The 27,327-nt window shown below is 32.3% G+C and overlaps 3 protein-coding genes across 4 annotated transcripts in view; all 3 read left to right on the top strand.

Moving 5' to 3' along the window:
- The window catches only part of Spt6 (transcription elongation factor Spt6), a 54,025-nt gene extending 53,821 nt beyond the window's left edge, over positions 1-204 (top strand). Inside the window, exon 42 of the mRNA XM_080175685.1 lies at positions 36-204. The gene's annotated coding sequence lies outside the window, so the exon portion shown is untranslated. The remainder of the gene's footprint in view (positions 1-35) is intronic.
- LOC145331070 (ADP/ATP translocase 3-like) lies at positions 202-13,586 on the top strand. The gene is made up of 10 exons (XM_080175688.1): positions 202-337; positions 1,122-1,160; positions 1,618-1,738; positions 2,408-2,540; positions 3,189-3,273; positions 10,021-10,088; positions 10,831-10,912; positions 11,194-11,294; positions 11,700-11,760; positions 12,040-13,586. Exons 1-10 carry the CDS (start codon positions 230-232, stop codon positions 12,130-12,132), a joined length of 891 nt encoding a protein of 296 aa, XP_080031814.1. The 5' UTR covers positions 202-229; the 3' UTR covers positions 12,133-13,586.
- LOC145331072 (ras-related protein Rap-1b-like) lies at positions 13,242-23,167 on the top strand. 2 transcript variants are annotated; one of them, XM_080175691.1, is made up of 10 exons: positions 13,242-13,381; positions 13,531-13,659; positions 15,753-15,910; positions 18,141-18,267; positions 18,882-19,045; positions 19,358-19,458; positions 20,029-20,129; positions 20,282-21,640; positions 22,190-22,366; positions 23,026-23,167. In XM_080175691.1, exons 4-8 carry the CDS (start codon positions 18,142-18,144, stop codon positions 20,375-20,377), a joined length of 588 nt encoding a protein of 195 aa, XP_080031817.1. In that variant the 5' UTR covers positions 13,242-13,381; positions 13,531-13,659; positions 15,753-15,910; position 18,141; the 3' UTR covers positions 20,378-21,640; positions 22,190-22,366; positions 23,026-23,167. The 2 variants fall into 2 exon arrangements, with proteins under 2 accessions (XP_080031817.1, XP_080031816.1); XM_080175690.1 differs by having other exon boundaries at positions 22,190-23,167.
- Positions 23,168-27,327: the final 4,160 nt, after the last annotated feature.

Below are 27,327 nucleotides of genomic sequence, written 5' to 3'. Positions count from 1 at the left end.
TGAGACTTTTCTAAATTCCCCTCCCTCCTTTTCAGTTAAGTCTTGGAAAAGTGTAAAAATTTTCAGTTAAAAAAATTGTTTTTTTTATGAATTCTAACATTTTTTCTGATCCTTATTTGTCGTTTCAAAACTTTGCAATCAATACTTATTGAAAGTGAATCTTATTTTTGAATACTATACTTGAGTACATGATATTGTTTCAGACAGGGCAACACAAACTTGAAGGAAAATGAACAAGGATTTTCTGTTGGACTTTATTGCTGGAGGAGTGTCCGCCGCTGTGTCCAAGACTGTTGTGGCCCCACTGGAGAGAGTCAAGATTCTCCTACAGATTCAGGTCTGATTTTATTTGCTATCAGGGATCTAAGAGATAAGATATTGGGCGATAAATTGATGTACATCCCCAATGATTATATACAAAATTCCCTCTTCTGTAGATAACAATTAATGGTTGAAACGTTTGACACTCAACTTAATAAATCAATCTATCAATAAAAAATTCATAAAAAGTCCCATAAATTGTTAAGCCAACGAATAAGGAAACGTTATTAAAAATTTTGGGTACTAGTGTAGTAAACAGTAAACAGCCTATTGTTCCCTCTTTCCTTATTTGCAAAACTAATGGGTGGGGAGGGGGTAAGTTCTGGCACATTTGCGTAAATACTGTGCATAGTCCACCTCGGAGGCATTTTTAAAAAATCTTATAAATTGGGAAAGTTTATCATAAAAGTAAATTTATATTTAAAATAATCTTTCCTCTCTATGCAAGGTATAGTCCATGTTTTGATCTGGTAATAAATTCGGCAACCAAAGAAAAGCTACTTTGCCTCCAGTAAATTAAGCCCAACGTATATTTTGACTTACCAATTTTACTGTTTTTTTTTTTTCATTTTCATACCATTCCTTTCCAGAATACTCAAATTGTTTTTATATTGATTAAAAGAAATATAGGGCTGACAACCCAATCCCATATCCATAAAAAGCCACATTGTTACAAAACAATGACAAATTGTCAGAGGCCTATGCGCCACTGTGGAGTGAACAGGGCATGTTACTTTTTTTTACTACTATGAGAAACACTTAAGGATTCAAGAATGTATTTAATTTTTTGTTTGTTTTAGGATGCCCACAAGTTTATTCCTGAAGACCAGCGTTATAAGGTTATTCATTTTTTAAAAGATTGAACTACAGTTTGCAATTTCATGTAAAACATTTTTTTTAAAATCTAATGTTTCTTAATTCAAAAAATGACGAGGTATATTTTATTATTTATTTAGATTTACTTATCGCCAAACATTGCCTAACATAGATTTATTTAATGAGGGGGGAGGGAAGCACACAAAATAAAATTTCTTATTTTCATTTCCCATTTTTTGTAATTTGTATTGGCCATTTGAACCTCCAAAACATTGGTCTTTGATAAGTTTGTGTGTCTGTAATATTTTTTCCCAGGCGAAATTTGTGTTAACAAGGATACCTTTTAAGACACAGTTTGGCATATCTTTTCATTTTGTTATTCAGCTAAAAGATTTTTTTTATTTTGTTTATTCAACAGGACAATAATCTCTTTTTTATTTCCAAAAGGCATCAGTTTTCATGTAGACTTATCTTGTTTAGGGTATTGTTGACTGTTTCTCCAGAATCCAGAAAGAGCAAGGGTTCCTGTCTTTCTGGCGTGGTAATGTCGTCAATGTAGTCAGATACTTTCCCACACAGGCTCTTAACTTTGCTTTCAAAGGTAGGCGCATTTCTCAGGGAGGGAGGGGACATTAGGCTATTTATTACACTAGTCCCCAAAGTTGTATAATAGCGTTTTCTTATTCGCTGGCTTTACTACGAGGACCTTCATTGAATTTTGATTGGTTGGTTCAATAGTTAAGTCCAAACGTTTCAACCACTATTTTTTCGCTACAGAAGGTAAGGTAAGTTTGAGTTTCATCATTGGGGATGTACATCAATTTATCGGCCATTGTCTTATACCTTAGATCCCTGCGTATTTCTTTTGTCGTGAACGCGTCCGCTGATTGTAATAACTGAATATGTTAAAAATGTGTACATATTTCTATGGCTCTAGTAAGAGAAAAATATAGGGGTAGGGTTTATTATTTAGTTTTATTCCTCCTTGAAGAACCTATACCAAGCTACTCCCCCAGAGGGGGATTTTTTTTTTGGGGGGGGGGTGGTTGTAGTTTGTTTAATTTTTCGGAGGTTATTTTTTCAAGGGACAATTTCCCTTGGGTTTGGGGAAGTACCCTTTCCCCAAAATATTAATTAAACTTCTCTGACCCCTAAGAAGCTTAAATGAATAGAAGAACCATATCTGTCTAGCAGGTAGCGTGATCTTAAGGTACAGAAATACACACAGACATACTACATCCTAACCTTAAACTTTTTTATTGCAATTTAGACAAGTACAAGCAAATCTTCATGAGCGGAGTGAAGAAGGACGAATTCTGGAAATTTTTCGCCGCCAACTTGGCCTCCGGTGGAGCTGCTGGTGCCACATCCCTCCTCATTGTCTACCCTCTGGATTTTGCCAGGTAGAGAGCTTCATAGAAATTGTTTTACAGTATGGCCGCTGGATTAGTACCGATTCTCAACTACACTGGAAAAGCATGTATAACATAGAATTACAGAAAGTTTTCCACGAATTTAAAATAAAATTAATGCCAGTTTTGTTAGCCCGGGATTTAGGCCCCTCACGGTTGACAAAACTGGTTTTAATCTTAGTTTTTAAAATATTAATATCCACGGAAAGCTAGTTATAATACGATGCTATACTTGATTAGATAACTATTCCAGTATGGCTTCGAATCCAAATAATATCCGCTAGATTAGAACCAGTTCTGAACCAATCTCTAAAAGCATTTATAAACCATTTGCAACTAAAAAAAAATAATGGCCACCCCATTTCATCTTACTATCCCTATTTCCCTGATAATAATTCTATATTATGTAAGTGAAGCTGTTGTATATATTTTTATTTCATTTGTCTAAACCTATCCCCTGTGGTTTTAACAAATGTCCACTCTAAGGAATACTCATATTTGAATCAGAGATGTACTATTAAATATGCTTTTGTTTCAAAATAAGGGAGAGGGGGTAATTGTGTCATTATGGATTTACACCAATTATTTTATTCTCATTTTTTCTAAAGCTTTCCGATTTTCATTTATTGCATATTTTAGAACTCGTCTTGGAGCTGATGTTGGTAAGGCAGCTGCTGACAGAGAATTCAAAGGGTTGGCTGACTGTATCATGAAGTGCTACAAGGTTAGTTATATTTGCTGACATAGAATTCTAGGGGTTGGCTGATTGTATTATGAAGTGCTACAAGGTTAGTTATATTTGCTGACATAGAATTCTAGGGGTTGGCTGACTGTATCATGAAGTGCTACAAGGTTAGTTGTATTTGCTGACATAGAATTCTAGGGGTTGGCTGATTGTATTATGAGGTGCTACAAGGTTAGTTGGATGGAAATATAGGGTGATTTTGAAAAAAAACAATTGCTTTACTTTTTTTCATAGAAAACCCTAAAGTTTTAGTCAAAAACTAATGAAACAAATAATCCAGTTCATGCTTAAGTAATGGCAATAAGAAACTATTTTGAATCTACTCACATCTCTAATGTTTTACTCTAATTGTTAAAATAATAGAAAATCATTGAAACCATTTATTAATCACTCAGATAAAACTTATCAAAGGTGAAAATATGTTTATAATTAAAGTATAAGGTAAACAAAACATAGAATTTGTAATTACAGTCAATAATGGCAAACATGAAGATACAATATAGACATTTTATCTAAAAATTACATGAAACATGTATTCTAAACAGTAATATTTTAACATTTTAAGTAAAAAGATTGATTGCACGTAACTTTTATTGAAAATCAAAAATTCAAAATAAAAACATGTAAAAGTAATGAAATATTTATGGTTGGAATTGAATTAAAATAATAAAGTAAGTCAACAGAGTTGATACCATTGCTGTAAGTGTAGATTTCTCTACAGCAAAGAAACCAGCTCCTGTTACTGGGCCAAGATTTCCCACTGCATCAGCTTTCTCTTTGTATTGCATCAGCTCTTGGATTGTGTTGCAGCTGATGTAAGCATCCTGTATATTAATTCAATTTTCATCAGTTTTGTACTTAAAATACTACTGTACTTAAATGGAGTAAAGAAGTTACAAGTAATACTCTTATGTTTTTGTTACTTCTTTCTTTGTATGTACAGTTTTATACATGAATAATGAAAAGCCAAATGATATATGAAAATATGACTGTCCTTGTGTGCCTTTTCTGATATGTCTTTTATTAATGAGTAAAGACTTTCTAGTTTGTAAACAGTTGAAACTGTCAGGCAGATTAAAGCAGCTGCAGTTAACAGAAGTGTTATGTATTTGATGTCTGAAATTAAATTAAATTTTGATTTTTAAGAATTACAAATATCTCAATTCATCTGATACAATTTGATAATACTATATATGATTAGATTACTAGCTGCCTCGTCCTCAGAAGCCTCTAGTGGCACTTGAGGTGGAATGGGGAAGCTGACCCCCTCCCCATTTTCAATTTGAGTTTACTGTACTTTACTACAAAGGAGAATTATATTGGTTCAGAGGTCAGTGATATCCTTTGCTACCGGCCATAAAAGCTTACTACTTTATATAACAAGTGACTTAATTACAAACTAAAACAATCACCTAATGAAGCATAAATAGTAAGAACACTGACAATTTGCTGTGATGTAAACATGACAAGCATTGGAGCTCCTAATGCAGAACATGTTGTGCTCCAAATTTCAATTACATTTTGGAGATCTCCAATTTGTAGAATACTCTTCTCCAGCGTGTTCTTGAAGCATTGCTCAGTGTAATTACCCACCATTCCCATGAGGACAAATGATGGAAAAAGAGTAAAGATGTTGTATGTCATCAAGGCTGTGAATAAAAGGGCTTTGTAAAATTGTTCAGGGTCTGAAATAAGTTTGTAGACATCTCTATCTAGAGGTATTATCCCGCCCATGTAGAAAAATATATCTAAAATGCCTATCATGAGTAAGCTGAGCGGAATATCCATGTCAAAATTGAAAAAAAGTTCATCCAGATTCAATGCTATTGGTACAGTCATGGCTAGAGAGAGCAGTAGTGTTGCAAAGCTTAGGAGTTTGATTGCTAAAACAACTCCTTCTTTAACAGTTACAACCTCTCCATCTATATATACCTGAATGGAATTAAATAATTGTTTAAAACAAATACATGGCTCTAGATTAAATACACATTATATTCTTCAATGTGTGTTATTTTATAAGTAATGCATTTGAGTAACTACCTTGCAAACTATAAAAGTATAAAATCCATACAGACACAGATATATCAAAATCTGAAGGATGGTTAAAGGGTGAATGAGTGCCAACTCTGGTTTTTCATCTTTTCCCTTTTTTACTGGAATAACCTTTATTGCTACAAAGAAGTTTATAAAGGATGAGCACTTCATTATAGTACCATTTAACAACTGAAGGCATAATATTTACATTACCATTGTTATTTTTAATTACTGTTTACATTTAGTGGAACCCTTTCTTCATTATTGGACAGAAAAAGCTCCATGCAAAGTAAAACAGCAAAATCTTAAAACTTTAAAGCTAGGATCACCAAATTTTAGGTTGAACTTTTATTTTTTATAACAAAAAATTGCTTTTTCTGACCATCGCCGAAAAATGGCAAATAAAGGAAACTGCCATTTTTGGCAGTAAAACGATGGTTGGCGGCGCCAATTAATATTTTATCTGTTTCTGATCAAAATAAAAGACTACATAAAAAATTTGGTTGGTCTATAGCTGTTTTGAAATTCAGCAGTTGGCAGCTTACAGGTAGGTAATAGAAAATTGGTCAGAAATCGGACAAGTAGTGGTCAAACGGTCATGACTTTACTACCCACGGAAGTTTATTATTATTCAAGGATGTACCACAAATTTTTTTAGGTCTAGCTGTAATAGAAGCCACGATATACCTGATATAAGTACATATTAAGAGCAGGACATAAAATCGGTCAGGAAGCGGTCAAAGGGTCATAACACCACTATTCTCAGATGTTTATTGATATCCCAGTATTCACCAAAAAAAAATTTATGTCTTTATCTTAAACACAAAAGTCATAATGAAGAAATTAAGATTTATTTCAAATTTTTTCTGAATTTGGTGCCACCTAACTGACTTTGACTGGACGCCACGACTGACTGATCAGATATCCTTATAAGATCAACTGTTGCTGACGTATAATTACTAAACTTAAGTCATGAAGTCACAACTCTCTATCTTACCTACAAAAAAAATGACATTGAAAAAACTAGAGTGGAGGTCAGTATTCCCCCCCCCCCCCCCCCAATCTGTAAGGGTTATTGTGTTGTTTGAGATTAGTTGTTTTGTAATGTGCAATGATCACATGGCTAAACTTGAAATTTTATCTCCCCTTCATGGATGAAGATGGTAGAAATTTTGCCCTGTGTAACTATATTGACATATAATTTGAAAATCTATTCCCTTAGGTGCAATTTTACTTTAATAGTTTTGTTATGTTTTAAACAAAAATTAATGTGGTACAGTATAAAAGATCACACTGGAATAAATACATTTTTTTCAAAAATACAATAAAATATCTAACAATAAGTGTTTAATTTAAAGCAATTGGTTGTTTAATATTAATATTTGCCTTGCGCAAACAAATTTATATAAATGATTTCCACACAAAAATTGTACAATTATGTAACTTATAATGATATGATATAATATTTATACAATTTAAAGATTTAGTCTAAAAACAATCACCAATCAAAATAAATTCATAACTCATTATGTTTAAACTTACAATCACAAATAAAACCTAATTATGGTTGGAATTGTATAAGAATGATAAAATAAGTCAGCAGTGTTGATACCATTGCTGAAAGTGTTGACTTTTCTACAGCAAAGAAACCTGCTCCTGTAACAAGACCCAGATTTGCAACTTTATCAGCTTTCTCCTTGAATTTCATCAGTTCTGTCATTGTTTTACAGGTGATGTAGGCATCCTGTCCGATTTACAACTTATCATTTGTTTTGATGAAAAATATAATTTGTTGTTAATTGTAAGTTACTATGTTGGTTTTAAACATATCACAAAATTGGCTTAGTTCTATAGACTAATTTCTTATAATGCCTTTTATGTACATTAGTGGAATTTAGAATTAAACTATGTTTGATATTACTTGATAAAAATATAATTTCTACATGATAAGTTACAATCCTTGTTTGCTTTATCTGCGATTTCTCTTATTTGATAGTAAAGGCCTTCTAGACTAAATACTGTTGTTGTTGTTAAAAAGACAAGAGCCAGTGCAGTTATCACAAGTGTAATATACTTCAGGTCTAAAAAAAGAAATAGGAATTTAGAGTTAGTTCTATTCAAAGGTGCTAGATGAGTGCATTTTGCAAGGAAGATATGCTTTTTTGACCTAATATTTGGCAAATATACACTTAAGGCAAATGGACGCTTACAGTAAATGTACACTTAAGGCAAATGGACGCTTACAGTAAATGTACACTTAAGTGTAGGAAAACTCCATCCACCTCTCTCTTTTTTTCCCATTCCCCCTTCCGTTTCCTTTCCCCTCCCAAAAAATGTACACCTATTTAATACCCTTTAATTTGAAAAAAAAATTTGGCAACTGTCAATGTAGGTAAGGCCTGCATCATCCATTAAATTGGCTCTCAAATCTTATATTACATACCCAAACAGGCATAGACTACAAGAACCCCCAAAGCTTGTTGACAGGAAAACAGAATGAAAACAGGCATCCCTAGGGCAGAGCAAGTTGTTGTCCAAGTATCAATTACATCTTGAAGAGTTTCAATATCAAGGGAACCCCTGTGATTAAGTACTTCCTTGAATTTTTGGTTTGTATGGTAGATAACAATGGCTTCCAGGATAAATGTAGGGATTAGGGTTACCACATTGTGTATCATAAGTACAATTAGCGCTACAGCTTTGTAAAATTCATCAGGATCTGATATTAGTGCATATACATTTCTGTCCAGAGGTATTATACCACCCATATAAAAAAGTACATCTAAAGTGTGGATGATATATATTCTTGGAGGTAGGTCTAAGTCAAGCTTGAAAAGTGTTTCTCCAAAATTCAGGGCCATCGGTGTTGACATCCCAACAGATAAAAGGGCTGTTGCAAAACTCAGAAGTTTGATTACCACCACTACTCCTTCTTTGACAGTCATGTCACCCTCTATGTATGTCTAAAAGTTACATAAAATGATAATTGCAAATTTTAAGAAATATTTTTTTTAAAGACCTATTTAAATCTTGAGCTTTCATGGACTGATAGTATACTTAAAGATAGTTATTTCAGTACTATTTTGGCAATACAGTAAAATCAACATTATTGCACTTCATATGATAACAAGGATGACAAAATTTATAAGTAGCAAAGCAAAAAATCACGTATGGACAAACAAAAATAGTGGGTTATGGAGCTGATGTTTACTTGTCATAAAGCACAAATCCTCCACAAATTAGGACACGTACAGAAAGACAAAGTGAATTAAGAGTGTAGCTTCTGCTTCACTTCCGAAATTATTACCCTTGTTGTATGGTAAGCATAAAATCCATACAAAGAAAGATTAACTAACAGATGCAATATTGTAAGGGGATGAAAGAAGGCTGTTCTTGCTTTTCCATCACTCCCTTTGCTAACTGGAAAGATTTTTAAAGCTACACAAAAGTTTACAAATGAAGAGCACTTCATTTCTTCAACAAGAAATACAAACTGAAACCTGTTTTTGGCTTAATTTGTGTTTTTTTAGAATGTTTGTCATTATTGGTTATGCCTTCTTGTTTATCTTTGTTATTACTTATAATATCACGAGTTTTTTTATGGGTTCATAGCGATATTAATGTTTAAATATGAATATATTTAGTGCTTTCACTTTAAGTGCATAGCGAGCACGGAACCCACCCCTTTTATTAAAAAAAATATTGGAAATAGGGTTTGGGTGAATGTTTACTTCTTAACCCTAATCCCTGCGGGTAGTCCTAATCCTGCGGGGTCTACAGCTTCGATGGCCTATCCAGGGATATTCCTGCCTGATACTGTTTTTTTCAGCCCGGTTTAAACTGAGCAGTTTTTTTAGACCGCCTAGCCTATTATCAAAATATTATGGCAGTAAAAGGCACTCACACTTTTAAAGCTGAGTTGTATATAAAGGGGGGCTGTGTGATTTTTTTGTTTGATCCAGAACATAACCACCCCCTCCCTCAACCCCGCTTATTCTCAATTTATTTCAAATAGGGATGGGTGTTTCTGTGGTCGCTAGTCACTTTAGGGGAAACTACCGTACATTTTTTATTGCGCATGTTAAGTTGTACAAACAAAATATTCTTATAAAATATTGTATTGACTTTGCCTGAACCAATACATTTAATCACAAAATAAGTAAGTATTCAAATAAATCTAAGTACGAATTCTTATAATAAAGTAACAGGATGTCTGGCTGTCTATATGATTTTCCTTTACAGGGTAGCTTCTCATTTGTCATGAGAAGGTTTATACCTATTTTAATTGAGGGCACGTCCACTCTCCCAAGAGAAATGGCAAAAGAAACATAAATAACCCAATTTAGCAATAAAAAAATATTATTTGGTAAACAGTTAATCTTTTCGTAAATTTAAAAAAAAAACAGTTACGTTCCGCCGAAGGCCTCTTGGGGCGAAGCTGCTAGTTTTTAATATGAAGAGTTTAAGCAACTATAAAGAGATCCAGTAAAACCAAGCCTTTGTGTATTTGTGTATACATCCATGAAATGAAAGCTAAAACTACTTACATAGCTTCCTATAAGCAGCTAAGAATTTCAGTTGAAACTAGCACAACACTCGTAATCATACTTGGATTTTTGTAAATTTTTTAGTCTAACCTTCCGTCTATTTATAATTTAATCTAACCCTTTCTTATAATTTATTCTTATTTAGGCTGATGGTGTTATCCGTGGACTGTATCCCGGTTTCATTTCATCTGTCCAGGGTATCATTATTTACAGGTAGGATGGATTATTTAGTTATCCGTGGTCTGTATCCCGGTTTTATTTCATCTGTCCAGGGTATTATTATTTTACTGGTATGATTATGTCATGGGGGTAGGGGACATTTGGCTATTTAATAAACTAGTCCCCAAAGTCTTATAGTAATGGCTTTACAACCGTGGGGACTTTTAGTGAATGTTGATTGGTTTGTTAATTTAGTTGAGTGTCCTAACGTCTCAACCACTAATTGTAATCTACAAAAGGGGTTATTTTGTGCATCATCATTGGGGATGTTCATCAATTTATCGGTCATTGTCTCATCCAATTAGATCCCCGGATCACGTAAGTCAAGAGGGGAGTGGGGTGGTGTTTTTAAAAACAGTATTGCTGAATCGGCTATTGGAAGATAGACCACTAAATTTTATTTTGTATTTATCCATCTATTTGGGGGGGGGGGGGGGGGAAGTTGAGACACTTAGTAACCACGCCTAAAGCACAAAGAAATTCAACTTAAAAAAGAGTTAGACCACTGAAATGTGGCATGACAATTGCTTTGGTGTAGTAAAATATGGAACGGAGGCTGAGACGACGCTCACATTTGCATTTTCTCGCCAAATTAGACAATTTTGAATCAATTGAGACAAACTTGTGTTTTTTTTAACAGTCATTTCAGCTGATTTTGCTTCCTGCTTGAAATGTTACCTAATGGCTTTGCATCTTAAAAAAAAACTGAAAATAACAACAATGTTTTTTCTTTCAGAGCTATCTACTTCGGTGCCTATGACACAGCTAAGAGTATGTTTGATAGCCCCAACATTCTTACCAAGTTTGCTATTGCTCAGGTAAGGCATGTTTTGGACGGATAAATGACAGTGTAAGGGAAGCTATGATTTTCAATAGCTCGTTTTACTGCCTTAATGAAGACATATAAACGGATTTTGACAACATTAATAATATTTCTTGGCTCCTTAAAAGAATTTTAAATGGATTTAATAATCCTTTTCTAAGGCATTATAAATTTATTTGTTTGCGTTAACTTAGTATAGATTATGACTTTCTTTAAATGAGCTGTGCAATGCATCTTGAGTATTGTAAGAAGAGGACTTTAACGATCTTCATTTAGGCTGTGGCTATGAGCTCTGTTACCGTTGCCTATCCCTTCGATACCGTCCGTAGAAGGCTTATGATGATGTCTGGTGAAGCACAGGGGGAAAAGATGTACAAGTAAGTGTTAAAGCCTTTTAAATGCCATTGGTTGTCTGTCCAGATAGATAGCCTGTTCAGGATTATCCTTTGAGTGGATTGGAGCCACAATCTAACTTCCATCCTTACCTTTATTGTACTTTAAAAATTAAAGAAAGGGGTAGGGTTAACTGTTTTTCATTGAATATTTTTTCTAGGATAGTTCATACTTGTAAATAGCTTAAATATTGCCCAAACTGGAACCTCAATGTATTACTTTTGAAGATTTTATTGACATTTCCATACTGATATAAAAAAATACAAAATAGATAGGAGATAAGATTCTTTCGTTGGCAAGTGATGCACTTGTAGAGAAAGGTTTTGCAATAAACTGTTGCTATTTAATATTTGTTAAATGGATTTGTGTCAAATATGGTAAAACTTTAGGGGAACTATGGATTGCTGGAGAAAGATTGTCAAGGATGAAGGAGCTAAAGCTCTTTTCAAGGTAAGAAAACGTTTTATTTTTACAACAAAAAAAGTAATGAAAATTAATGAATGCAAAAAAAATCTAGATAATCCACTAATATGACCAATCGTAACATGGACGTCCAAGCTTTTTTTAGGGGGGTTTTAGTCCGTGCCTTCGGCATTTCGGGGCTAACAAAACTGGTTTTAATCTTATAATTATATATTTTAATATCCGCGGAAAGCATAATACGATGCGATAAATAACTATAATGTTATTGCCTGTGAGTTGCTAATATAAATATCTTTCTCTTTTCAGGGTAACTTCACAAATGTGCTGCGCTCCATTGGTTGTGCTCTTGTCCTTGTTGGTTATGACGAGTGTATCGACTTCCTGAAAGCAAACTTCTAAACAAACCCTTCCACCATCATCACAGCTCAACAAGAATGAATCTGTTACAAATTTCCTTCAATGCAACATAATATTCAGCTTGATCAACATTCATTTTTGGAGGATTTTTAAAATTCAATTTGACGGATTTTTTTCATTTGAACAATGCAATGAAATTTATTCTTGTTACGTTTTGTTACCTACATAACTTTATAAGTGCACTTTTAATTAACCAACTAAGTACCTAAAGAATGTAAAAAAAAAGACATTACAAATGGTTTATTCATTGCCTCCATCGAAAAATAAACCTAACTTTGTCTGTTTTGGGTAAACTTCATTTCTTCCACTTTTAAAATACCTTCTATAAAAATTGACATAAAATTATGTATGTATTATCATTTTCCTATTTTTCTACCGCAACACCATATCAAGCAGATTATTTTGATTTAGACTTTTGACCTGAGTATGCCAAAAAAAACTTGCTCTATGCATTGGCAAGTAAAAATGCAAGTACTTATTTTTAATAGGAAGAGATACCTTTAAAGATTAAGTGCTTAACAAAAAATCAATTGCTCATTAAAACTTTTGGAAATTATGTGTTTTAAAAACTTTAAAGAAAGAAAAGATCACAAAAAAATTGCAACATTTTGGATCTGACAAAAAAAAATTTACTTCTGAAGTGTAATCAATTTTGTAATATTAGCATTTAGTCCTATTTAGCAGTAGAGCCTCCATTTTCCTGCTATAAAGATGTAAATTGAATTGTTTAATAAGCTAAAAATATAAAACAAAGAAAATAATAACAGATACTGTCCAAATAAATCTTCCAATGTTTTTGATAGCGAAAAAAAATGTGATATGAAAAACATCCCAGTACCAGTTAGATTAAAAAAAAACTATATTGCCAATCTATTCAACTTTAAAGGGTGATATTCTTTATATAAAGACTTTATATATGTTAAGAAATGTCTTCGCAATTTTAAGTATTATACAAGAAATAACAAAATACAACTGTTTGTCACAAAGTTAATTCACAAAAATAAAAAAAAATACTTCAGTTAGAACCTTTATTCTCGAAAAAATATTGAAACGTTTAAATCAAATTAGCTAGAAAAGGGGGATGAATGGTTCTAGTTGATTTCTTTAGTATTTCTCTGTAGTAAAAAGTATGCATTTCATTTATTGTAATATTATTTCTTGTAAATTTATTTTCTTTATTTCAAGATATTACAATTGGTGGATATGCTCTGCCCTGATCTACTTCCTATTGGTCTGCTTTGATCTAATAACTTGCAATAACCGATTCTTATTGGTTATTAATCACGTGACCTGTAATAATCAATTATCATTGGTTGTTTAGTTATCACATGACTTGTAATAATCAATTCTTATTGGTTAATCAATATATCTGGTTATTAGTTGTAGTTCAGGGTTTAGCGTAGAACATAGTTTTCATTAAATTGTTTATTTTCAGATTTTTCAAAGTTGGAATGTTATTTAAATGATAAGGAAAACACGCGTTTAGAAAATAACAAAGATTATATAAAGGTAAACTTTTAGATTATGCATTAAAAAAATATAAAGTTTTTAAAAAATAAGATTAAAATAGCAATGAATATAGAATATACGTAGATATTATGATAGGGGAAAAATCTCGCAAATTTAGGTTGCTAACATGGACTTCATTTATTCATTCAGTATGGGGGGGGATGGGTGGGATTTTTTTTAGCCAAGTACAAGTTTCACTTTATTTCGATTACATGATAATCGGATGTAAGATCCAAGTAAATCCATTAAAATAGCACGTTTGCAACTTTTTACTCCAAATAGTAAATGGTTTTAAAGACCTTTTTATTGTTCCTTAATGCAATTAAACTAGTTGTTCGCAATGTGTTTAGTGTTTACGTTCGTACCTTATTATTAGGAGAGCTTTGCTTATAAAAATGAGTAGTTAGTAGTTTCAAATACTCATTCTAGTGTCTATTCCTCAATATGACACCTTCTAGCTCCTTTGTTCGTTTAAATATGTGTTCACGTATTTTAACCAGGGGGAATATAACACATTGAAAAAAATATTTGATAATTTTTTTAATAAAAATAATCTTTCAATACAAAGCTAAAATTTTCAACAATATTGTAAGATTCATGAAATTAAAAGAAACTAAGAAATATAAGAATAAAATCCAAAGGCATAACTTTACTTATAAATTTGTAAGAATATTTTATAAATCGCCCAGAATTTTTTTTTAGACAATTCATACTACGCTGATTTGGTATCTACTGTTTTCAAGGAACGCCAGTGAAATAATCATCATACTCATAGGTTACAAAATTAACCCTAAATCTCCTCCTTCTAGATTATCAACCCCCCCCCCCCCCCCCCTGCTCATTATCGTTGTAGACATGTACTAAGACAGTGGATTGTGCTACGAAAATACAGATCTTATTAAGAATACCTACCATTTCGCATTAGAGTTATGACTTAGCTATAAGATAGCCATTAAAAAAAATAATACTAACTTCTTATTGGTAGACTAATAACTATTTTTTCTGCAACTTATTGCAATTTGCACAAAACTGGCGCAAGTAATATTAGGTTTTTTGCTTGGCTAGTTTAATCACAAAATATATTTTTTAAGAATCCAACCTTATTAAGAATATTTCAAAAAAATAAGTGTGGTTTAAAATCTTGCCGATCCTTCAAATTTATGGAAGCCATTTATTTCAGCTACTGTGTTTTAATAGCCGCACCCTACCCCCTATTTAAAAATATTTCTCTCTTTCCCCCAAAAGGTATTAGACTCGTAACCTTCCCTTTATTAGGATGTTTTCAACCCCCAATTCCCCCATTTTCTAAGAAATTAGGGATTAGAAGTAAATATTTAGTTTATAGTTTAGTTTTGTCTTTTACTACATCAAGTAAAGGGTTAAAAAGCGGACTTTCTGAAAAGGTGTAAATTTCTTTAAGTTAAACTGTGATTGTTGAATTTTTACGCATTGAATCTATTTTATTGTTTAAAGTAAGTCACTTTCTTTGAAGTATAAGTAGCAACCGCCCTTCTAGCATCTAGGCCGGGCCTAAAACCATCCTGGGACCTAATTGAAACTTTCTTAAAATGGAGAACTCAATCGGCTCTGTAGTTATCGAAAGTTTAAGCTTGACAAAAAAAAACCTTGCTACTTTACATATTAGGATATAAAAAGCTATTGGTGAACTGTGTACCTTTTTACTACATTAATCGGCGTTTTCCTCTTTTGAAAATTTGAGTACCCCCCCGTCAACGAACAACTATTTTAGTTTAGGTTAGGTTATAGGCTAGGGAGCCGAGCGCTGCGGCCAGAGTTGTTCGTTGTCGGGGGGGGGGGGGGGGGGGGGTACTCAAATTTTCTAAATTGAAAAAAAATTCTAAGAGGATAATACCCATTAATCATTACAGAGCGAGTAACTAACTGATGTATGAATCGTACTAAATCTCAAAAAAATCAATCAGGTTTTAAAATAACAGTACAATTCTTTTAATATACAATTGAACTGTACTTGATGTATAATACAATGTAATCTAGAATTTGACGTGCAGGCCCTAGTTATAAAACAGCATCTTTTTTAAAAACAAGGCCTACAAGATTTTTTATTTTTTCAGATTGAGTAAAAACAGCCTAAAACACACTATTCAAGATATACCAGCTTGCTTTATCTAAAGTGTGCTCCAGAGATCCCTAAAAGAAAGGGGGGAAGATAACTATTCATCGCTTCAGGAGAGAAGGGGAGAGATTAGTACTACAGATAATTATTGAACAGGTATCAAGAAGGGGTATTTGGATTCATTAGTGTTTATACAATATTATAAATATTCCTTTCTCGCTATCTGAAATAACTAAATTCCAGGTATAAGAGATAATGCACCTGAAAAATCAATCTTTCCACGGCTTATTTATATTTTTTGTAGGGAAGCTACTTTATAATTCACAATTTCCGTCCGTGTGTCCGTCTGTCAGAGACAAAGTGGGAGAAACGTGATTTTCTCGGCTCCTATTAAAGATAGACAGCTGGAATTTTTGTGGTTTTATTGATTATAAAGTTTTCATGATTTTCCTATTTTACCAAGTTTATGTTTATTATATGACACTGCTCTATAGTACATTTTCTCCCGATTTCAATTAATAATTTTTGAGCTTCACTACTTATGGATGTTGTAACCTTGTTTTTTTTCAATGCAATATCAACTAAACCTTATTAAGGTCTACCAAGATTGAAACGTAAAATTAATTGTGACATTGTTAAAACACTTTAGGGGGTTATTTTTTAGTTTGTGTGGTTAAGGGGGGTGGGGAAATGGGGTGTTAACAGGTGTGCCAATAAAACTACATAAAATTAAAAAAAATTTATAAGTAGTAAATCGCTGTTTTAAGTAGCTTGGCGTCTTTTTATGTAAACCTATACACTATGCCCATAGTCTCAAGGGGGATTTCGGTTTAAGGTGTAGGGATATGAAAAAATTCAAAGCATCATATTTGGTCACAGTTTACGACAAACTTCCTGCAAAAGCAACCAATATACTACTTCAGTTAGCAAAGGAACGGACGGACATATCTAAGTTTTAGAGTATCTGCACTGCTAAAAACAGTTTCATACTTATTGGCTGTTTTATTGTAACACCAATAGACCTGTAAAAGGGTAAATATACGTACTTACTGAAATCAGAGAGAGAGGAGACAATGGGCTGTTTATTACACTATTCCCCAAAGTTTTACAATATTAATTGGCTTAACAACTTTGGGGACTCTATTGGCGTTTTTAATAAGTTGGGTTTCATACGTTTTAACCACTATTTGCAATTTACACATTTGAAACCTACATAAGAGATATTTTTTGCAACATAATTTGGGATATACATCAATTTATTGGCCAATGTCTTATCCCTTTAGATCTCTGATGTGTTGGAAGTAGCACAAACAAACACACACACACACACACGAAGTTATAGGGCAATAACAATAACATTTATTACTGATCCCTTTGTTAGATTATTTATTTATTTACTCTTATGCATATGCTAAGATATTTATTACTCGTTGTTTAAAGTTTAAAGCTATTATAGTTTCTTCTCATAACAGGATTGAAAGAGTTATTGAATTTAAGTTATTATTATTATTATTATAGTTTATGATATTTCAAATAGGCTAAAGCAGAATAAGTTTACCTCTATTAAAAATGTGGTATCATTTTAAAAGAAAGATAAGATTTTTTTCTATTGAAATTAAGGGAGGGAGGGGACATTTGGCTGTCAACTTTGGTAATTATATTGAATTTTAATTAGTTGGATCATTAAGTTAAGTGTCCAAACTTTTCAACTAATTGTTACCTACAAAAGGGGTAATTTTGTGTATCATCATTGGGGACATACATCAATATATCGGTTATTGTCTTATCCAAATAAGATTGCATTGATTCAAAAGCAAAGGATTTAGATAAAAATCAACATTATAACTTTATAAGTATATCTTACATATAAGCATTTGGGTGAAATTTATATACATTATAGTTGATATAGAATTTCTTCATCATGAAATAATGTTTTCTTTCTAGACTACGGGAAACATACGTTTTTTTATAGCATAAGAAAACATTTCTTATTCCATAAAAGGTTTTTTACCGGGACAGATAGACTGACATTTTAAGTCATAAGAGTAGCTTCGCTACCAATAAACGAGGGCTTAAATAAAAATCTGGAGAGAGGGGACATGGACTGTAAATTACACCGAAACTGAAAGTTTTAGCACCGCGTTATCTAATTCGTTGGCTTCACAAATTTGGGTACCTTTGTTGAAGTTTAATTGGCAAGTTGCAAACTAGTTGTGTCCAAACTTTTCAACCAATCATTTTAATCTACTGAATGGGTAATCTTGTTCCCAGTATGGCTTTGAAACCGTTTGATATTCGCTGCATTAAAGCGGGTTCTTACAAAATCATGTATTATGTATAATTTTCCACGAAAATTATAATAAAAATAAAAATTTAATTGTTTCAGAATGAGGGAGTACAAGCTTGTTGTGCTGGGTAGTGGTGGTGTTGGTAAATCTGCCCTAACTGTACAGTTCGTACAGGGAATTTTTGTAGAAAAATATGATCCAACCATCGAGGATTCCTATAGAAAGGTAGGTATTCAAATATAGACGTTCAAGGGTGGGTGTTTTGGGTTGTTTACCTCTCTAAAACTTTGATCCCCTCATTCCCCCCATAAAATTTTTTAAAAATTAGATACCACCTTCAAAATAAAAAGCATGGGTGTCCCTGTTATTCAGCTGTGGAGCCACTTTTTGTAACCAAATCTAAAACTCAAAGAAAATCTTATATTTTTACTCGGAACATTTCAAACATGAGTAAATATATGGCGAGATGTACTAGATATGGACGGGGGGGGAAAGAAATTCAACTAGGTTTGAAAATAAACACCACAGATATTTAATTAATGTCTAAACCCTTTACAGTCGGTACTTTAATTTTTTAATACTAAAGTCATTGGGCTGTTTATTACAGAAGTCCCCAAAGTTTTATAATTACGTCTTCTTGTTCGTTCAACAACTTTGGGAAATGTTATTGAATTTTGATTTGTTGGTTCATTCAGTTGAGTGTCCGAACGTTTCAACCACTAATTTTATCTACAGAAGGCGTAATGTTTTGTATCATTAGTGGGGATGTACATGAATTTATCGGCCCTTGTCTTGTCACTTTAGATACCTGCCAATCATTAATCCTTTATCCGTTTTAGCAAACTGAGGTTGACGGGCAGCAGTGTATGCTGGAGATCCTGGATACTGCTGGTACCGAGCAGTTCACTGCCATGAGAGACCTGTACATGAAGAATGGACAGGGATTCATCCTGGTCTACAGTATCACGGCACAGTCCACCTTTAATGACATTCAAGATCTCAGGTACAGAATCGTATTATACACAGCTTTCCATGGATATTAAATTTAAAATCATAAGATTTTAGAGAAACCAGTTTAATTAGACCCGAGGGGCCGATGGCCCTGGGCCAACAAACCTGGTATTATATGATTTAAAAAAGAAAATATTCGTGAAAAATTGTCTGTAATACGATGATGAAGCGGATGTTAATAGATTTACTGGCTATACTGGAAAAACTTTATTTTGTGCTAAATGCGGTCTTTGGGAGCATAATGGGGAGCATATTAGTTCAGCCGTTATAGTGATATTAGTTAGCACATTAATATTTCATCTAGGGAACAAATTCTGCGTGTGAAAGACTGTGACGATGTGCCTATGGTTTTGGTCGGGAACAAGTGCGATCTAGAGGATGAAAGAGTTGTTGGAAAAGATCAAGGTAATGTTTTCTAACTGTCTCTTACCAAATACCCAGAGAGTGAGGGGATAATTGGCTGATTATTAAGCTAGTCCTAATGTTTTATAATAACGTTTTCTTATTCGTTGGTTAAAAAATTTAGGTATTATTTGATTGTTTGTTTCATAAAGTTGATTGTTTAAACATTTTAAGCACTAATTTTAATCAACAGAAGGGGTAATTTTGTGTATTATCATTGGGATGAACACTAATTTATTGGCATTGTCCAATCCATTTAGATCCCTGGAGTTCCAGAAGTGTACCACTAAAGTCTACTTTTGTGTCTCTGAAGGGGTGTTGTATATTTTCTAATTCAAATCAAAATAAGGAAATATCCCGTATTGTTAAGATACAGACAGGGTTTGGGGGAAAGAAATTTAACTAGGCTGGAAAATATACACCCCTGTGTCTTAGGCATTTGAGGACTCTACTCCTAGTTATCATCTAGTGAAATCGCCCCTTGAAAATAAAACCTTCAAATATTCCTTTTTAAAAATAAAATATTTTTTTTAAAAGTTGGAAATTTCCAAACCTTATCTTGTTTTACTTTAGGTTTGAGTCTGGCCAGACAGTTTGGCAACTGCACATTCATGGAGACATCTGCTAAGGCCAAGATTGGAGTTAATGATGTCTTCTATGATCTTATTAGACAGGAATGTACTTTATAACTCAAAAATTTTCTTAACAAAGCTTTAAGTTCAAAATTAATGTAAGTGAGGGAATTTGTGTAGCAAGTTTTAAATCATAAGGACGATTCTGACATGTTTATTATTATAATTGAGTTTTAAAGTATGGTAATGTGTAGATCAATCGTACCGCAAACGCTGGACGCAAGAACCACGAGGCCGAGAGTGACGGGTGCTGCACAGGATGTTATAAATGCCGCTGCACACTCTTGTAGAGAACAATCAATCAATTAAATTATTATAATGACCGCGACAATAATTTTGGCGCGAAGCACAAGTGTGATTTTTAATGCCCCGTAATTTTTTACCCGCCATTTTTCTAAATAATTTCTGATTATAATTGTGAAATAGTTATTTAATATATACTTTAAAAATGCTTTAACTTTAACTGATTGTTTTCTTAGGCTTGAGATAAAATTTTAAGCTTGTGTTAATGTGCTAATAGATTATCATTTTATTTTTGAATGCAGAGATTATGGGAAACAAACTTGTGCCTTTGCAACTGAAATATCAGAAAAAGAATTGTATTTTTTAGATCTGATTTTTTTCTCCACATGTCAAAATGTGCAGTGCATATAGTATTTTTTGAGTGGCTTTTTTAGCATAGATGTTAATTGTTCATATTCCAAAGATTATTTTTATTTTTACAACTATTTTTTACTGATTAGTGATACACTTTTTTATAGAGTTTAGATATTAGACATTTTATTGGATGTGTTTTCTTTTTCTTCTATTTAAAGAGTTACAAAAAAATTTGCTTAAATTTATTTTTTCACTATTTTTTTCTACATCTTTAAGTTTTAATAAATCTTATAGTTTGATTATTATATCATATGAGTAAACTTGCTAAAAATTGAACTAAACTATCATATCATCTTCATATATTGTAATTTTAATACTAATAAAAAATTTATAGGTACCTAGTTAAAATAAAACAATTTTCAATCTTTTTACCCTACAAGTAAATAAGAAAAAAAACAAATATTCCAGAAAAAGCATTTTAGAACTTTTTTACCTATTCGTAATATTTTAAAGCTTTTTAGGGGTAATTTTATGATGGTTAAAAAATAATATTTTACTTCTATCAGTAAAGAATCAGAAAAAAAGTTTTCCAATATGGTTTCGAAACCGATCAATATCCGTGGGATTAGAACCGGTTCTCAGTCATACTGAAAAAAAATTTATATCATCGTATTACTGACAATTTTCCACGAATATTAAAATAAAAATCATAGAATTAATACCAGTTCTTTTAGCCCGGGCCTTCGGTCACTCGGTATTTTGATATCCGAGGAAAGCTGTCTATAATACGATGTGATAAATAACTATGATTATAGAAATACTTCATTTTTTTGCTATTGTAATGATCCTACTGAAAAGTAATTTTTACCTAGATTAGATAGAAAATGAATTTTATATTTTGCTACAACCTACATAAATAGTAGTTAAGTCGTTTATTGTTATTTAAAAAGGGAGAGGTCATTTTCTAGTAAATCCCGTAAAGGTGTGTGTTATAAGGCCTAAAAATAGTAGTAGAACGATAAGGTGCTCTATATATTTGTATTTTCTATTGAATAGAACAATAGGGAAGAAATTTTTTTTTTTTTTTTGATAACCGTACCTGGAATATCTGAAATTTCTATCAAACGCTTTGTTTGGCTCAAACTGACACAAATAAAAAAAAATATAATTATAATAAATCAACCTGTAAAGAATGACTTCTTCCTTTGTTTAATGGTATAGATTGTTCTTAACCTTTACCTTGTACCTATAGAAAACATTATTATTATAATTATATTTTTTTTTAATTTTTGTCAGTTTGAGCCAAACAAAGCGTTTGATAGAAATTTCGTATTTTTTTTAGATAATCCAGGTACGGTTATCAAAAAAAAAAAAAAAATTTCCCTATTGTTCTATTCAATAGGGAATACATATATCTAGAGCACCTTATCGTTCTACTACTATTTTTAGGCCTTATAACACACACCTTTACGGGATTTACTAGAAAATGACCTCTCCCTTTCTAGTTTATTTATATTAAAGGTTTTAAAGATGTCTAATTTTACTGAACAAGCTTTATAGTAAAATATTAATTATAGATTTTAAATCATCATGGATAAGAATAAAGGTTCTAAGAAAATATTTGGTACAATAATGCATATAAATATTAAATCAAAGAATCATTTAATTTCCTAGAGGCCAAGGTATTCTTTTAGAATGTTAAAAGTATTCAAATAATTCTTTAAATTAGAGAGAGAGGGGACAATGGGCTGTTCATTACACTAGTCCCCAAAGTTTTATAATACCTAACGATTTCTTTTTCGTTGGCCTAACAACTTTGGGGACTTTAATGAATTTTGATTGGTTGCTTCTTTGAGTTGTTTGTCCAAATCACTAATTGCAATCTATAGAAGGGGTAATTTTGTGTATTTTCATTGGGAATGTACATCAATTTATCGGACATTGTCTTATTGCTCTGTTTTTTCAAGGATCTTCAATGGTAATCGTTTTATAAACAGCTTTCTGTGGATATAAAAATGTCCAAATATATGATTAAAAACCAGTTCTTTTAGCCCCAACATGCCGAAGGAACAGACTAAAAAACTGGTTTTAATTGTACATTTTTATACTCGTACTAAACTGGATATAATACGATACATGGCTGAGAACCGGTTCTAATCCAACGGATATTAATTAGCGATACTGGAAAGTTTCTTATCCTAACTTTTATAGTTGACGCTTTCAATAATATTTTTTGTAATAGAGACCTATATTAATACAACCTTTACTCCAATAAACCCCTGTGAAATATTTTGTACAATATTAGATTACAGGGTGTCCACCCACCACCCTGGGCCCACAGCTCAGTGGACGGACACCCTGTATAATATTTGGTATTAATACTGATATTTATATTTGATATATATTATTGGTATTTTATGATACTGTTATTATTATTATTTGCTTGTGTTTTCTGTATTTTTCAATAAATATTCTTATATCAATTTCTCGTTTTTAAATTATTCGTTCCGTCCGTACGTAACAGATAGCTCTTAATGTCAATTTGTGTATGTTAGAATGGTCCTATTTATTTGAATTTTTGAAAGATTTTTCCTGTAACAGTTACGACTTGTCAATTTGAATCATTTCTGAGCTGGATCTTTAAATGTGTAGCCGTAGCCTTAGCCGTCGTAATTGCCAGTGCTGCTAATAAAACATGGATTTTTAAGTGTTATGTTTGAAGTTTTTACGTAATATTATTATTATCTTTTTTTTTCTTCATATTTTTACTGAAAATTTAAAAAGAAGTTGTGATTTAAAGCCGTGGCCACGCGTAGCCAGGGATAAGGGATGGGAAACGTAGGAAAATATTATTTCAGGCCTATTTCAAGCCTAGGCCTATTTCTAGCCTAATAAACCAGTTTTGGGATGGCGCAGTGCTTCGTATAAAACGCTAATAAAAAAGGTGTGTGTGTGTGTGTAGATAAAGTATAGAATCAAATTCAGGTAGCTAGTTTAAAGTAAAAAACATAACTTTTTATAAACCTATATATTAATGGCTTTTGTTAAAATGAAGTTTTTTCTCTCCCAAAATTTTTTTATCTTTTACTTTGGTAATTTGAACTGTCAGAAAGCTATCGTTGGGTTTCCCTCAGACAGATTTTAGTTTGTATTATTTGCATTTTTATTAATGAGTAAAAATTTTATTTGAAAATTTCATTGCTAATTAAGATTCAAAATAAATAAATTAATATGCACTTGGGTAACATTCTATCAAGTATTCTTTGGACTATTATGTAGTGATATATTTGTACTGTGTTGTATTGTGTATTGTACATATATTAGGGTTAAAGTGTTCTATCAATTCCGTATTAAATTTTTAAAATTCAAAATACAACATCTAATTTATAAACTACCAAATGAAAATTCGTAGCTACCTCCTTTCCAAAAAATAATCCCGTTATTTTTGTTTTTTCTATTTGGCCCTTTTTTAATGTTTAACTCTAAGCAGATTTAATAATTAAGCTAATGTGATCTAACACCATTTATATTTATTTTTTAGTAGCAGACAAAATCGTTATTTTTTCTAGAATTGTCTGCCTTTAAAATTTTTGCCAATTGGTGATTGGTTGTTAAAAACAGGCCGATTCTTATTGGTTTAGAGCTATAGCTACTTGCGAGCGTCCGCCAGTTTGATAGTAATTTGTAATAGTTGCAATATCCCTTTAGAATCTAGGCCGGGACCTAATTAATGGCCAGGTTTCCTATCCCTTATCCCTGCGCGTAGCCAATTATTTAAAGATCCAGCTCTGATTTAACACAAATCCTCTTATTTTATTATCTGATTTCTGGAATAATAATTCCTAGAACTACAAGGTAAAGTATTATAAACAAAGCCTCTCTATAATGTAGTCTAAAAATCTACGCAATAAATATTCTCGTATTCATTCGAATCCCGTGGATAGAAACCGGTTCTCATCCATAAAAACTATGTTTTTTAGCCCGTGCCTTCGGCACCTCGGGGCTAAAAAACGGTTTTAATCTTAAATTTGTACATTCTATATCCGCGGAAAGCGGTTTATAATACGATGAAAGAAATAACTATTATTTTTTAAGGGGGGGGGGGGAAATGATTATTTGCCTTTGTACTTTTTATACTTGCGTAGATAAACCATCTTAAGATAAATAGAAACCTTTAATATTTATCCTACCACCCCCCCCCCCCCCTTGAAAGTTTGTTTTACTCAAACATATATCTCAGTGATGCCCCCTAAAATATTATGCTTTCAGTTTTTTTAGGGATAAAGAACAGCCGTTACTCTGAAATAACAAATCTAAAATTTCAGGGAAATTAACTTTGACAGAGTGAGAGATAGGACAATGGGCTGTCGATTACACTAGTCCCCAATGTTTTTTAACAACGTCCTCTTATTCGTTGCCTTAACAAACAACTTTGGAGACTTGCATTTTGATTGTTTGATTCATTAAGTTGACTGTTCAAACATTTCAACCACTAATTTTAATATACAGAAGAGGTAATTTTTTTTCTCGTAATTATTCGAATCCGGTGGATAGGAACCGGTTCTCATCCAAACGAAAAAACTATGTCTAGCATCGTATTATATCCAGCTTTTTACGAATATAAAAAAAAACAATCATAATATTAAAAGTTAAAACCAGTTTTTTGAGCCCGTGCCTTCGGCACCTCGGGGCTAAAAAGACTGGTTTTAATCTTATAATAGTACATTCTATATCCGCGGAAAGCTGTTTATAATACGATGCGAGAAATAACTATTATCGACCATTGTCTTATCCCTTTAGATCCATTGAAATTTGAATTAAAATCACCATTGACATTGTGCGTACAGTACAGTGTGCATATGTGAACATTTTATTCCCATCATGACTACAAAATTTCCATACTGGTTTTAATTTTTTATTTGTTAAAAATATGACTTTAGTTTTTCTTCTACTTTCTTTTAGAAACAAGTTAAATTTAAACTGTTATAGTTTTTTTTATTGCGCACATTATAGACAGCTTTCCGTGGATATTAAATACAAATTTTAAAAATAAAACCAGTTTTGTTAGCCCCGAAGGCCATGGCTAACAACACTGGTAATATTGTTATATTCTTTATTTTAGAAAACAGTAAAAGTGTCGAACTATGACGTCAGAAAAAAAATTAACAATTAACCAATAAGAAGCCAGTATTTACTGTGGTAAAATATATAGCGGCCTCTCATTGGTTAATTGTTAATTTTTTCTGACGTCATAGTTAGACACTTTTACTGTTTTCTTTATTTTATTATTCGTAGAAAATTGTCTGAACCGGTTTTAATCTGGCGGATATTAATCGGTTTCGAATCCATATTGGAATAGTTATTTTTGACATCGTATTATAGACATCTTTCCGTGGATATTAGATAAAAATAAAAGGTAAAAAATGGGCCGGAGGCTCTTGCCAACAAAATTGTAGGTATTAATTTTATGATTTTTTATTATTCGTAGAAAATTGTCTGAAATACATGATTTTTCAGTGTGGCTTAATCGGTTTTGAAGCCATACTGGAAATTTTATTTGTTAAATTGCTTATTAAATGTTAAGCTATCTGTGTTTTAAATTTTCAAATTTGAATCATCACAAATACAAAGTTTGTCTGTACCGAAAGATCTTGCTAAGCGCTGAACCGATCGGGTTCTCCTTTACAGGGTAGCTTCTCATAGATCCCGGGAAGGTTTATAATTATTTTCTTGAGGGGTGGGACACCCCCCCCCCCCAAAAAAAAAAAAATTAACCCCCCCCCCAATTTTTTTAAAACTAAAATTAAAATAGTGGGATCGACTATACTCCCCTCCCCCCCCAAATTATTTTTTTTCTTTTAAATCTAAAATGCGAAAAATTAGGTTGATCAAACCTCTTGGGGCAAACGAAGCTGCTAGTGTCTACGATTTTATATTTTACTTTAGAATATAATTGTCAATTTTTAAATCTTACCAATCGATAGGTCTAACCGTTTACAATATGTCAACAACCAGTTACTTTATAGCATATCAAATATATATCACCTCTGCTGTAAGCGTATTGAAGTGTGCTTGAATATATACTAGCGGCTATGCATTTTTAGGACGAGTTCTCTATGGAGTGTGGTGTTACCCTTCCCAAAAATAGGCAAAAACCTTCCTTTAACCTATAAGTAGCTTAACTGTAGCCTAACTTGAATAGCAGCATAGAAAATTACTAGCTGACTGACGGACATTTAAGATAATAGAACAGCTTTGCCACACAAAAAATAGAAAGTAGTAGAACCTAGACTAGAATAGATAGATAGACTATATATCTTATGGTCCTAACCATGCTCCGTTTTTTTATGATAAACTTTCTATAAAACATTTTCTCGTATTCATTCGAATCCGGTGGATAGGAACCGGTTCTCATCCATACGAAAAAACTATGTCTAGCATCGTATTATATCCAGCTTTCTACGAATAAAAAAAAGCTGTTTATAATACGATGTGAGAAATAACTATTCCAGTATGGCCTCGAAACCGATTAATATCCGGTGGATTAGAACCGGTTCCCAGACATACTAAAAAATTATTTACTGCATCGTATTACAGACAATTTTGCACGAATATTATTTTTAAAAATCATTAAATCATACCA

The sequence above is a fragment of the Acartia tonsa genome, chromosome 11, assembly GCF_053477335.1.
Source record: "Acartia tonsa isolate MP-2025a chromosome 11, ASM5347733v1, whole genome shotgun sequence".
Classification (NCBI taxonomy): Eukaryota; Metazoa; Arthropoda; class Copepoda; order Calanoida; family Acartiidae; genus Acartia; species Acartia tonsa.
This window is presented reverse-complemented; position numbering and strand designations above follow the sequence as displayed.